Here is a 14518-nt window from a genome sequence, read left to right on the forward strand (position 1 = left end):
ACACACACACACACACACACACACACACACACACACACACACACACAAAGAAACACGTTTTTATGTACACACACATTTAAAACCAGTACACACACACATCAATATAAATGTCTTATCTTACAGACACACACACACACACACACACACACACACACACACACACACACACACACACACACACACACACACACACACACACACACACACACACACACACACTAAAAGGCACACACAGAAAGACACACACACAAAGAAGGACACACACAATGAAACACATTTTTATGTACACACACATTTAAAAACAGTACACACATACAATACAAATGTCTTATCTTATCTTTGTGTGTGTGTGTGCGTGTTTGTGTGTAGGTTTTTGCCCAGCTTGGCCCGTGCCTCTCTTGAGAAGAACCTGTCCAACTGCTCCATACTGGACATACCAGAGCCTGACGATCACACACACCTTCACAGTGAGGAACACACACACACACACACACACACACACACACACACACACACACACACACACACACACACACACACACACACACACACACACACACACACACACACACACTATTGTTTCTATTCTTGCGAGGTCATTCGGTTAAATTACATGTATTTATTGTATGTATTGCCTAGCCCCTCATTGTAACCGTACCCCTCACCTCTCCAGACCTCATCTAGATCAGCGGTTCACACAATGTTACTGATATAGAGTGTCTGGTCAGTAACATGGGTCTCCCAGTTCCTCCGCTCTGCAGTAAACAGAAAATACATGTTCTGGTATCCCGAGAACTCCACACTGGAAAATAAATGTAAGCAAATATGTGCAAGGTGCCCAACCTGCTCATCGGGAGCAGTTAGGAGTTAAGTTCCTTGCTCAAGGACACTCAAGCTGCCTGGGAGGAGCGAGAATCGAACCGGGCACCTCCGGATTACCAGACAATTGCCCTACCTCCTGAGCCACTGTCCGTTATGACATGACATGTCATTATGACATGTCACTAAATCAGGTTTCTATACTCTGTGTGTTAAAAATAAACGTATTATGTAGATTACACAAATCTGCAATAACTAACTAACGATGTGAACCAGAGAAAACCCAAATGACGGGTGTATTTAATTAGAAAAGAAGAATACTGAAACCAGGTCTCTAGGTAGTCCAGGGGGTGAACAAGTATCAGGGTAGTAGCCGGGAGCGGGTTCTCAAACTGTCCAGGGAGTCGCGAGTTGTAGGGTAGTCAGACAAGCGGAACGTCGTAGCCAGGAGTGGGTTCTGGGACGGTCAGGGGATACACACGGAGAGAGTGGTCAGGCAGGCGGAGGTCATACACAGGGATCCAAGACTCGGGAACAGGATGTGAAGCCAGGTAACAAACTGTGAGCAAAGCAGGAGAAGAAACATTAGGTAAAGCAATAGAACACGGACTGACATGAGACAAAGCAAGAGTATACGGACTGACTGGTAATAAGGAACTACGATCTGGCAGCCTCATGACATCTGAGCCAGGTCTAAATAGGAATGGTAATCAGCCGGTAGATGTCAATCAGCTGCTCCTCCGGTGTCACACACCTGCACCCCATCCTGTACTCAGAGAGAGGGAGAGGGGAAGAGTAGCTGGGTAGGGATAGAGTGGGGAAAATGAAAATTAAGGTGGACGGGAACCCTGGAGGCCTGGAGGAGCATGACACAAATCAGAATGTGGGATGAGCAGATTGTGTGCAGCATCCCTGTACAGTTCTCACAGCACCAGGGGAATACTGAACACTGTCACACACTCACACAAACACACATTTCATATGCACATACATACACACGCACGCGTGCGCACGCACACACCCATAAACAGGGTCTTGTGTCGTTCAACGATTATTAGAGCATGGTACCAACATCGCCAGGGGTAGGGGTTTGATTACTACTGAGGCCAACAATGCCAAAATACATCTATAATACAGATACTGTGAGGGATTTAGGATAAACGTGCCTCACATTCACCCATTCACTCACATGAACACATGAATACATTAACACATTAACTCATGAACACATGAATACATTAACACATTAACTCATGAACACATGAACACATGAACACATGAACACATGAACTCATGAACACATGAACACATGAATACATGAACACATGAATACATGAACACATGAACACATTAACACATGAATACATTAACACATTAACTCATGAACACATTAACACATGAACACATGAACACATGAACACATGAACACATGACCACATGAACACATGAACTCATGAACACATGAACTCATGAACACATGAGTTCCCGGCAATGCGTCGAAATGTCCTTGAGCAACACTGCTCCCAATGAGCAGGTCGGCACCTTACATGGTCGCCTCTGCCGTTGGTGTGTGAATGTGTGTGTGAATGGGTAAATGTGAGGCATAAGTTTTAAAGTGCTTTGGATACAAGCGCTATAATAAATGCAGTCCATTTACCATAATTGACCACCCGTCTCTCTCCCTTTCTCTGTCTCTCTCTCTCCCTCTTCCCCCTCTCTCTCTCTCTTCCTCTCTCCCTCTCCATCCCCCTCTCTCTTTCTCCCTCCCTCTCTCCATTTATCTCCCCCCCTCTCTCTCCCTCTCCCCTCTCTCTCTCTCCCTCTCCCTCTCCCTCTCTAGGCACAGTGAAGGATGGCGTGCTGACGATAGGCAGTGTGTCTGCTCCAGTCTACGAGCCCAGTGAGAAGATGAAGGTCCCAGATGTGCTCTTCTATGATAACGCACAGGTAATAATAACACGTCCTGATCCACAGCCCTTAATATACAGAAGGACGTTCAAACCTTTATTTCTCTCAAAGGAAATCATTGATCATCGTTTACGTTGATGTCAAGATCACAAAATATATGATCGCTGGGAGATGGATAAATTCACTTAGATAAATGGGAAAAGGCGCACAACGCCACAACACACATAGTTAACGACGGCTTGAGAAGGCCACGCAAGGTCACGGTGCCAACCTGCTCATCGGGGGCAGTTAGGGGGGGTTAAGTGTCTTGCTAGCAAGCTAACATTGAACATTCGTTCCAATTTAGTTGAAGAGACAGAGTGCTAGCTTAGTTACAATGTGTTGTAAATGTGTGACAAGGTGTGTGTGATCAACCTGTCAGGTAGTGTGACTAGGTGTGTGTGATCAACCTGTCAGGTAGTGTGACTAGGTGTGTGTGATCAACCTGTCAGGTAGTGTGACTATGTGTGTGTGATCAACCTGTCAGGTAGTGTGACTAGGTGTGTGTGATCAACCTGTCAGGTAGTGTGACTAGGTGTGTGTGATCAACCTGTCAGGTAGTGTGACTATGTGTGTGTGATCAACCTGTCAGGTAGTGTGACTAGGTGTGTGTGATCAACCTGTCAGGTAGTGTGACTAGGTGTGTGTGATCAACCTGTCAGGTAGTGTGACTAGGTGTGTGTGATCAACCTGTCAGGTAGTGTGACTAGGTGTGTGTGATCAACCTGTCAGGTAGTGTGACTAGGTGTGTGTGATCAACCTGTCAGGTAGTGTGACTAGGTGTGTGTGATCAACCTGTCAGGTAGTGTGACTAGGTGTGTGTGATCAACCTGTCAGGTAGTGTGACTAGGTGTGTGTGATCAACCTGTCAGGTAGTGTGACTAGGTGTGTGTGATCAACCTGTCAGGTAGTGTGACTAGGTGTGTGTGATCAACCTGTCAGGTAGTGTGACTAGGTGTGTGTGATCAACCTGTCAGGTAGTGTGACTAGGTGTGTGAGAGAAGCTCATTCTCACAGCTGACATCCCCCAGGAATACTGATGAGGATGTCTCTCTCTCTCGCTCCCTCTCTCTTTATCTCCTACTTTTTATGTCTCTTTCTTTCTCTCTTTCTCCCCCCCCCTGACACACACACACTTCTCTTTCTTTCTTTCTTTCTTTCTTTCTTTCTTTCTTTCTTTCTTTCTTTCTTTCTTTCTTTCTTTCTTTCTTTCTTTCTTTCTTTCTTTCTTTCTTTCTTTCTTTCTTTCTTTCATTATTTCATTCTTTCTTTCTTTCTTTCTTTCTTTCTTTCTTTCTTTCTTTCTTTCTTTCTTTCTTTCTTTCTTTCTTTCTTTCTTTCTTTCTTTCTTTCTTTCTTTCTTTCTTTCTTTCTTTCTTTGTCTGTTTCTCATCAGAGAGAGAGAGAGAGAGATGGAGAGAGGGTGGAGGAGGGCAAGGAGGAGAGGGTGTTCCTGCCTGCCCTACTTCTGATTGACCTGGTTTCTGTCCTGTCTTCACAAAGAGAGGGCAGAGAGAGGAAAGGAGGGAGAGAAAGAGAGGGAGGAGAGAGAGGAGAGAGACGAGGAGAGGAGTGAGATAGATGGGGAAAGGAGAGAGAGAGGAGAGGAAGGGAGATAACTTTCGTTATTGGGGGCATTAAAAAAACAGCCTCCAGACCCGTGATCTATATGTGTAAAAACCTAGATCTATATCTGGATGACTGCTCCACCTCCCGAGCCGCTGTCTGTCAGCTGGTGATCAGTTGGTCACTGTGGCTCTTTATTTGTCTCTGCAGCATCTGATGGTGATGGAGGACATGCTGAAAGACTTCCTGTTAGGAGAGCACCTCCTATTGGTGGGCAACCAGGTGAGTGACCACAAACACCCAAAAGCACCCTCCACTTCCAGTTTTGGTTCAAAGCCTCCTATTGGTGGACAACCAGGTGAGTGACCACAAACGCGTTATTTCTAAACCTAGCCGCATTTCCGGCAGACGCTCTCTGATTGGCACTGACTGACGCTCTCTGATTGGCCACTGACACGTTTGCCCAATCGCGTGACGAGCTGTGTCTTTGCCCATTTCCACGTCGAACAGCCTGCAAACTACCTGGCGTTCTATAGCCATGCTCTAAGACAAACTCTAACCTTAACCAACTTCGAAAGAGTGCCTAAGCTTAACCGTCGAAAGAACTTGCCGTCACGCTCGAAGACAAACTATAACCTTAACCAACTTCGAAAGAGTGCCTAAGCTTAACCAGTGTAGAAACAGGCGTCGGCCAATCAGAGAGCGTCTTGCCAGAAATGCGGCTAGGTTTAGAAATAACGCATCACAAACACCCAAAAGTACCCTCCACTTCCTGTTTTGGTTCAAAGACTCCTATTGGTCCTAAAAAGTAGTGAGGGGGATCGATTTGTCCATTTTCAACTTTTGCATCTCGTTCCAACTGCTGGGAGCAGCAGAGTGGAAGGAGGATTGCCAGAAGGAAGTGTTAACACAGGGAACATCTAGCGAGACACGGTGAGCAGCTCCGGTGTTGTAGGGAATAGAGGACACATTTTGATTTGATTTATTCCATCTGTCGTGCATTTAGTGAGAGTAAATGTTGACTTTAGCAGATGGAGTGGAGAGCTACAGGGAGGACGTCGAGGTTGACAAACATCGTTTAGCTGCATTCAGAACCACGACATGGAGAGTAATCGCTACGCCTTAACCCAGCCCCCCCCCCCCCCCCAGGTGTCTCTCTGATGCGTACAGAGATGAAGGTCGTTATGAGACAGGCTCCCCCTGCCCTCACGTCACCCTCCTCCAGCCCTCCTCACCCTGCTGCTCACTACCCTCGCTCCCTTACTAGTGGGCATCCTGTGCCCTCTGTAGAGTCCTGCAGGGCTGGGAGGGAGCGAGGGGGAGAGAGGGGGTAGGGCTCCAGGGGGGGGGGGGGGGGGGGGGGGCGGGTTGGAGGGGATTGGAGGAGTGGACGTGTTGTACCCTGACTCTGGCCTGGAGGTGGACATGTGTGTGTGTGTGGGTGTGTGAGTATGTGTGGATGGGTATCATGTGTGCGAGTGTCCTTGTATATTTGTGAGTGTGTCAATGTATACATTATGTTTATGTGTACGCCTGTGTATGTCCCTGTGTGTACAGCTCTATGTGTTTGTATGTGTGTGCGTGTGTGTGTATGTGTGTGTGTGTGCGTGTGTGTGTGTATGGGTGCACATGTGTGCTGGTGTCCTTGTAAATTTGTGAGTGTGTCAATGTATACATTATGTTTATGTGTACGCCTGTGTATGTCCCTGTGTGTACAGCTCTCTCTCTCTCTATGCGTGTGTGTGCGTGCGTGCGCATGTGAATGCACGTGTGTGGATGGGCGCACATGTGTGCGCCAGGTTTCCTTGTATATTTGTGTGTGTCCCTGTGTGTGCAGCTCTCTATGTGTGTGTGTGTGTGTGTGTGCGTGTGTGCGTGCGTGCGTGTGTCAGGCTGTCAGTGCATGGGGTGTGAGGGGCGAGGGCCAGTCGTCATGGGGCTGTCAGAGTAACTTACGAGAAGGCAGACAGACACCGGGGGAGACGTGGCAGAGACTAGAAGGCAGACAGACACCGGGGGAGACGTGGCAGAGACTAGAAGGCAGACAGACACCGGGGGAGACGTGGCAGAGACTAGAAGGCAGACAGACACCGGGGGAGACGTGGCAGAGACTAGAAGGCGGACAGACACCGGGGGAGACGTGGCAGAGACTAGAAGGCAGACAGACACCGGGGGAGACGTGGCAGAGACTAGAAGGCAGACAGACACCGGGGGAGACGTGGCAGAGACTAGAAGGCAGACAGACACCGGGGGAGACGTGGCAGAGACTAGAAGGCAGACAGACACCGGGGGAGACGTGGCAGAGACTAGAAGGCAGACAGACACCGGGGGAGACGTGGCAGAGACTAGAAGGCAGACAGACACCGGGGGAGACGTGGCAGAGACTAGAAGGCGGACAGACACCGGGGGAGACGTGGCAGAGACTAGAAGGCGGACAGACACCGGGGGAGACGTGGCAGAGACTAGAAGGCAGACAGACACCGGGAGAGACGTGGCAGAGACTAGAAGGCAGACAGACACCGGGGGAGACGTGGCAGAGACTAGAAGGCGGACAGACACCGGGAGAGACGTGGCAGAGACTAGAAGGCAGACAGACACCGGGAGAGACGTGGCAGAGACTAGAAGGCGGACAGACACCGGGGGAGACGTGGCAGAGACTAGAAGGCGGACAGACACCGGGAGAGACGTGGCAGAGACTAGAAGGCAGACAGACACCGGGAGAGACGTGGCAGAGACTAGAAGGCAGACAGACACCGGGAGAGACGTGGCAGAGACTAGAAGGCGGACAGACACCGGGAGAGACGTGGCAGAGACTAGAAGGCGGACAGACACCGGGAGAGACGTGGCAGAGACTAGAAGGCAGACAGACACCGGGAGAGACGTGGCAGAGACTAGAAGGCGGACAGACACCGGGGGAGACGTGGCAGAGACTAGAAGGCGGACAGACACCGGGGGAGACGTGGCAGAGACTAGAAGGCAGACAGACACCGGGAGAGACGTGGCAGAGACTAGAAGGCGGACAGACACCGGGGGAGACGTGGCAGAGACTAGAAGGCGGACAGACACCGGGGGAGACGTGGCAGAGACTAGAAGGCGGACAGACACCGGGGGAGACGTGGCAGAGATGCTAGAGACCCCGGCTCTTCAGGAAGCCACCGTGAGGCCCGCAGCGCGGCGCTGTCAGGACGCGGCAGCGTCAAAGCTCCCCGGGCCCTCCACTCAAAAACAACACTCTTTCCCCCCCCAGGATCCTCCAGAGAGAGACGGATCTATTTAGTTTTGTTTTATTAATAGCGTTGCCGGTCAACTCGCGTTCGACTTCACTCGCCCACGATGTGTGGACTTTCCGTCAACTTAAAAGAGTGGAGTGGAAGTGGAGCCCGGCCCGGTTGTTGTGGGTTGGTAATGGTGTTTCTTTTTGTGTTTTTGTTTGCGCTCCCACAGGGCGTTGGTAAGAACAAGATCGTGGACCGGTTCCTTCACCTCCTCAACCGGCCCAGAGAGTACCTGCAGCTCCACAGGTGAGGCAACAGCTGCTCAGATATAATAATAATAATAATAATAATAATAATAATAATAATAATAATAATAATAATAATAATAATAATAATAATAATAATAATAATAATAATAATAATAATAATAATAATAATAATAATAATAATAATAATAATAATAATAATAATAATAATATTAATAATAATAATAATAATAATAATAATAAACTTTTTTGTATAGCACTTTTCATACAGAAATTGCAGTTCAAAGTGCTTCACAGCAGTAAAAAATACAGGCATAAGAGGACAAAAAAAATTTAGTTTAAAAATAGGCGGGTTGATTTAGTGCATCGTTCTTAACCCTTTCACTACCACACTACCAAAGGGTTAACCCTTTCACTGCGACGACACAGAAGGTTAACCCTTTCACTGCCACGCGACAAAGAGTTAATACTTTGAGTTTCTTTACAAAGTTCAGTTCTAAAATACAACAGAGCAGTGTAGTATGTGGTTGGGCTGTCCTTGACTAAATAAATTATTAGGCGACTGATAGTCATAGGATTTTGCAAACGAATCGACAGTGGTGGAAAGTAACGTAAAGTATATTTACTCAAGTACTGTACTTAAGTACAATTCCGAGCTACTTGTACATTATGTGAGTATTTTCATTTTAGGGAACTTTATACTTTTACTCCACTACATTTCAAGGGAAATATTTTACTTTTTACTCCACTACATTTATCTGAACCCATCAGTTACTAGTTACTTGAAGAAAGGGATTTTGCATAGAAAACATAATATATACAAAACTACTAAACATTTATGAAGATGATATACTTTCACATTTGAAGCCTGTCAACTTCAAGAGGACGTAATCAGAGCAGCATAAAAGGACCACATACCACTTTAACATAACCTTTAATCAGAGCAGCATAACTGGACCACATACCACTTTAACATAACCTTTAGAAGTCAATGGAGACACAAACGTCATGTAGAATGTATACTTTTCCTTTAGCAAATACTTCTCTACTTTTACTTAAGTCGAATTTGAATGGAGGACTTTTACTTTTACCAGAGTACTCATTTATCGGAGTATTTCTACTTTTACTTAAGTAAAGGAACTGTGTACTTCTTCCACCACTGCTAATCAAACACCGGTCATGTAGAGGGACATCTCTAACCCTCTGAGGAGTCTTTCAGAGCCTGTAGCTCCGTTTTAAAGCCATTTCAATCACCAGGCCGTATTGGGTGAAACTAACCTCTGTTGTGTCGCTTGTTCTGTGTTTATTAAGTAAATGGTAAATGGGTCGCATTTATATAGTGTTTTTAATCCAAAGTGCTTTACAATTCATGCCTCACATTCACACATCCGACAGCGGAGGCGACGGTGCGAGATTCTGACCTGCTCATCGGGAGCAGTTAGGGGTTAAGTGTCTTGCTCAAGGACACGTCGACACGCTGACAGACGACCACTCTACCTCCCGAGCCGATGACACTCCCCGTCGCTTAGGCCGTAGCTCAGGCCGGTTAACGGTTGAGTTATGGTTTAATTAAGTCAGTCTCTCCAATACAATAATTCTCTTGTCGTCATATTTACCACTACATTAACACTTTGAGTGCCAATGACGAGAAATCGACGAGAAAACGCGGCATGTGGCACAATAAACGTTTTATCTTGATTATCTTGTTTTCATGATCATAGGAAGCCAAAAAAGTTATTGAAATTGAAACTCGATTAATCGCCCAGCCCTAAACAGTCCTCTATGCCAGTGGAGGAACCCCAAACTGACACACGTCAGGCCACGGACCCCATTTGATAAGATCTTGTCTCAGGGACCTCAACCAGAGAAGAATTACGTATTATATAGCTGTCAATACTGTGGGTGGGGAGATAACCTATGAGCAGAACAAGTCATTCTCCCATTGGGCTTCCATTGTGGTAACTCCTAGTAAATTCAATATTAGTTAAATTAAACTATTCCCCAAAATCAATCTGAACCAGAAAATGTACCAATATTGCACCAAATGTATCCATCAGAAAACCCTGGGTGTTCTTCTCTCAGTCATCTATTGTTCATTTCATTCTTATCACTTTGAGTGCCAACGACGAGATTTCTCATTAGTTCATGCCATGCGTTGAGTGCCAACGATGAGAAATCTCGTTATTTAATCGTTATTGCTTTTATTAGCGATATCCATTCATTTTTCATCAATCCAGCCTCACGTTATCATTGGGACTGTATGAGCTTGAACAGGGAAAATACCGCCCCCTATCGTCTCCCGGATGGTAATGCACCCATAATAATAATAATAATGCAGGACCTCTTTAGGGGGGTCTTTATTCGGCATGCAACGAACTGGACATGCAATTGGAGCGGCACACACACACCGGGATACACACACATGCATTGTCTTTCCTCAGTCGCCGATGCGATTGAGTCTCTGCGCTTGACCCATCCCGTCGTCCTTCCCCCCATGGGCAGCCGGGAGCAGATAGGGCGTCAACGTGAGCCGCGCCCTGGGGACCAATCCAAGTGCTCCTGTCCGTCTTCATCAAGGACACCACAGCGTTAGCGATCTGTTGTTGTGCATGTTTTTCCATTGGGTTTATCTTATCGGGGGGGAAACCCTTGCGAGCACGGGGAGAACATGCAACACCCATTGGATTGGACTCAATGGAAATGCATGAAAAAAAAAAAAAGCGGAATCCACATTTTACTTCTCAGGCATGTAACCCGAGACGATTGCATTCATTGTGGACCCTCAGAACAGCGTGGAATATGTGTTTCGAGTACATAACGTTGGATCAATAAACGCGATCGATATTTGGAATGGCGATCAGGAATTGGAATAATATTTTTGCAGAACATCTGATGTGAGGTAAGGAATCTATTTTACCAGTCTTGGGGTAATCAGATGTATCTTTCACATATATCTCAACGTGTCCCCTATGTGTGTATGTGCGTGTATGACGTTAGCGCTGACCAGGTCATAGATAATCGATTTTTCAGCCCGCTTCTCTAGCGTGCATAAGTACACATATACTATCGATAATCTAGCGTTTATTTGAAAACGATTCATAAATCAGCCGGAAAATGACAACGTGTTGTGTGTATTCCAGTAAAGAGCTATTATCACAGAATCTTAAATTTTTTCTAGTAATTTCCAAAAACGTCTGTTTTTCAAAACGATATAAAACGGGAATGTACCGATGAAAAAACAATCCGTTTTGTACATGTTACCTGCAAGCAAGTCATTGATAAGCGACGGGCGTATTAGACACATAGCCATAATATAGAATATAGAAATAGCTCTGCGAAAATCATGAAATATCGGAAAATCAGTCCAAAAAGGCTGGCATTCAAGCGATAAATCGTGCACTCAATGTGTTAATAACCATTGATTTGTCGGCGTTATGTCATAAGGTCATAGCATTATTATTGTAAAATGGGGTCATAAATAGGAAGTGATTCAAATTGAATATGATAATTGAGAGAAGTAATTTGTGTGTATATATATTTTATTCGCATGGAACGGGAACGGTAAAGTATAACCTTGTTCTCACTGAGGGGCCTCTTCAGACCCCGGCCCAGCTGTGTTTCTCTGTGTGCATGTGTATGTGTGTGTGTTAGAGCTGTCCTCGAAGCCTGTTTTTGGGCTTCGAACTTCGTCAGGGTTTTTCGAACAGACGTTCGAACCTTCGTTTTTAATAATAATAAAAAAAAAATTATATATATATTTTTTTTTAATAAATATCCTCAAACTAAATCCTCAATTTGAATAAAGTCATTAATCTGATTAAATTAGTATTGTAAAAAAATAATTAAATCAACTTTCTTTAACTCATTCAGCGCCGGGGATTAGCCGGGTCCCGTTGTAGCTATGCCACGCTTTAAAGATAGGAGTGCGTCACCTTGTTTGTAGAGCTATACCACCTATATTCTATATTATAGCTATGGAGCTATAACTATAGTCGTTTGACACTGACTTTCTTCCGTCCAAGATTTTTTTCATGCATACGTTCACACGTTATCCCATGGTGAATATAAGTATAATTTCAGAGTGATCCGGAATAATTCCTGAGAAGCGAGTAATAGGGCACAACGTGAATTATACTATAAGCGTTGGCGTTTCTTGCCTGCACACGTCTATACTTCCCGCAAGCAAGTTGTCCTTTTGCGCGATCTGATTGGCCACTGACGTTTCTGGTCATGTGACATGTGCGCCCAATCGTGTGACGGCAAGTTCTTTGGACGGTTAAGCTTAGGCGCTCTTTCGAAGTTGGTTAAGGTTAGAGTTTGTCTTAGAGCATGGCGATAGAACGCCAGCCCTGATTCCAAACTCTAACCTTAACCAACTGCGAAAGAGTCGCCTAAGCTTAACCAGTGATAAACTAGGCGTTAGGTCGTTTGCAGGCTGTTCGACGCGGAAATGGTCGTCATGCGATTGGCGTACATGTCACATGACCAGAAACGTCAGTGGCCAATCAGAGCAACGCGGAAGGACAACTTGCTTGTGGGAAGTATAGACGCTGCCTGGACACGCTACTATTTCCAAATCAAATGTATATAATAGGTATTATGTTTCATCATGAATGCATGAAAGGGGGGGGGGGGTAGTTTCTGATGATTTGATTGCCAGTAACGGCAATCGGAATGAAAACATTGTTGTATCAAGCTGAAATTGACTTCAGATAGTCCTTACCTGTGGTCGGGCTTATTCCAAAAAGAATATTCCAATTGTTTGATCGCCATCTGGTCCATCTGATGTCCATCTGGTCCACGACATAATCCACCACAACACATGCATCGGGGGAATTTGACGCGCTTCAATGGACCGAGTGAACCTCTAGGCTTCACTGTACTAAAAAACTGCGCCCGGAGCGGCTTAAATGTAACACACGGTCTGGAACAGGGTTTACTGCACTCTCGATACTGCCACCTGGGAGGATCTGGCCGGTACTGCACCCTCTGCGTCCCAGTATGCCTTTTAACGGCAACATACAGGTCCATGACATTGAATAGATTCAATAGAATATTAAAATAAAATAAAAAGGAAAACGGACCAAATAACGTATATATACGTGGTTGGCGTTCAATGGTTGTCGGCCAATCACGTATATAAACGTTGTTGGTGGGGAATGAGTTAATGAATATAACTCATCAGTTTTAATACTATAATATTAGTGTAGCCTAATCTTTATCTGCAACTGAATATTATCTGAATAAAAAAATATATATATATGTAAAAAATAAAAAAATTATAAGAAAAGAATATACATTTTGTATATATAAAAAAAAATCTAATGTTGATTTAGAATTCGAATGCCAACGTAACGAACGAAGGTCCGAAGTGTGTGTGTCAGTGGCGTCATTTCAGTAAAAGCCAAGGTATGGCAAGGAGGGAGGATGGGGGGGGGGGGGGGGGGGGGGGGTGAAAGTGGGGTTTCAGATCAGTTGTGCAATAGTCACTTTTGGTGAGTTGTTTCTATACAATTCATTTATATGGCATTTAGGTATGACACAGGACTACAAAAGCATTTAGTATAGAAATGTGTAAACAGACTAAAGTTTCAAGTTTCTTTAATAGTTGTCATACAGAAGTACAGAATACTTTTGTACAAAATGCTTCTTACTGTTGCGCTCCAGAGACTGTGCAAGACAAGATAAGTATGAAATAAAAACATAGTAAAATTAGAAGTAAAAAAAAGAGGTCACAGTGTTCAGTTTAGACATATGTACAATGTTCGATGCAGAATAGACGTAGTTACCATACAATATACAATACTGTGCAGTGTACTAATATACAATACTATATAGTGCAAGGCAGAAATGGAGAAATGGGACGAGGTGCAATTTAGGTACAATTCACAGTAGGTGTACGAGTTGTAGTGCAAATCCTTTATCAATAAATATAAAGTGTAAGTGTGTTTGTGTGATCTAAAGTGTGGAGAGTGGGTGCTGCAGTGTGTTGTTTGTTTGAGTGAGTGTGTGCGTGTGGGTGTGTGTGCTGTGTGCATTTGATGGTTGTTGCATAGTGATTATTGTTCGTTTAGCGATTATTGTTCGTTTAGCAGCCTGATGGCCTGGGGATAGAAGCTTCTTCTGAGTCTTTCTGTGCTCGCCTTAAGACTCCGGTATCGCTTGCCTGACCGCAGCAGTTCAAAGAGGCAGTTGTTCGGGTGGCTCGAGTCCTTAATAATTCTCTTAGCCTTCCCCTTGCACCGCTTGTAGTAAATGTTCTGGAGGGTGGGAAGCCCCCCTCCAATTGTGCGTTCGGCTGAACGTGTCACTCTTTGTAGTCTGCTACGGTCTTGTGCAGTGCTATTCCCAAACCAGGAGGTGATGTTGCCGGTCAGGATGCTCTCTATTGTACATGAGTAGAAGTTCCTAAGGATCTTCTGACTGACTTGGAACTTCCTTAGGCGCCTGAGGAAGTAGAGGCGTTGTCGTGCCTTCTTCACTACACTGTCAATGTGTGTGGTCCATGTCAAGTCCTCGGATATGTGGGCTCCGAGGTACTTGAAACTGTTCACTCTCTCAACCGGTGCCCCGTCGATGCTGAGGGGGCTGTAGTCCTTGACCCCCGACCTCCTGAAGTCCACAATCATCTCTTTTGTTTTGCTGACGTTCAGGGAGAGGCAGTTCTCCTGACACCACTGTGACAGGTTCTCTACCTCTTCCAGG

General features: G+C 45.4%; 1 protein-coding gene across 1 annotated transcript in view; it reads left to right on the plus strand.

The window, feature by feature from the left end:
• Window positions 1-14518, plus strand: part of vwa8 (von Willebrand factor A domain containing 8) — a 238558-nt gene that overhangs the window by 170593 nt on the left and 53447 nt on the right. Inside the window, exons 18-21 of the mRNA XM_084309724.1 lie at window positions 370-467; window positions 2660-2766; window positions 4543-4614; window positions 7777-7853. Of these exons, the coding sequence (XP_084165850.1) occupies window positions 370-467; window positions 2660-2766; window positions 4543-4614; window positions 7777-7853 (354 nt within the window). The remainder of the gene's footprint in view (window positions 1-369; window positions 468-2659; window positions 2767-4542; window positions 4615-7776; window positions 7854-14518) is intronic.

This window comes from Notolepis coatsorum, assembly GCF_963971535.1.
Source record: "Notolepis coatsorum genome assembly, chromosome: 3".
In the NCBI taxonomy this organism is placed as follows: Eukaryota; Metazoa; Chordata; class Actinopteri; order Aulopiformes; family Paralepididae; genus Notolepis; species Notolepis coatsorum.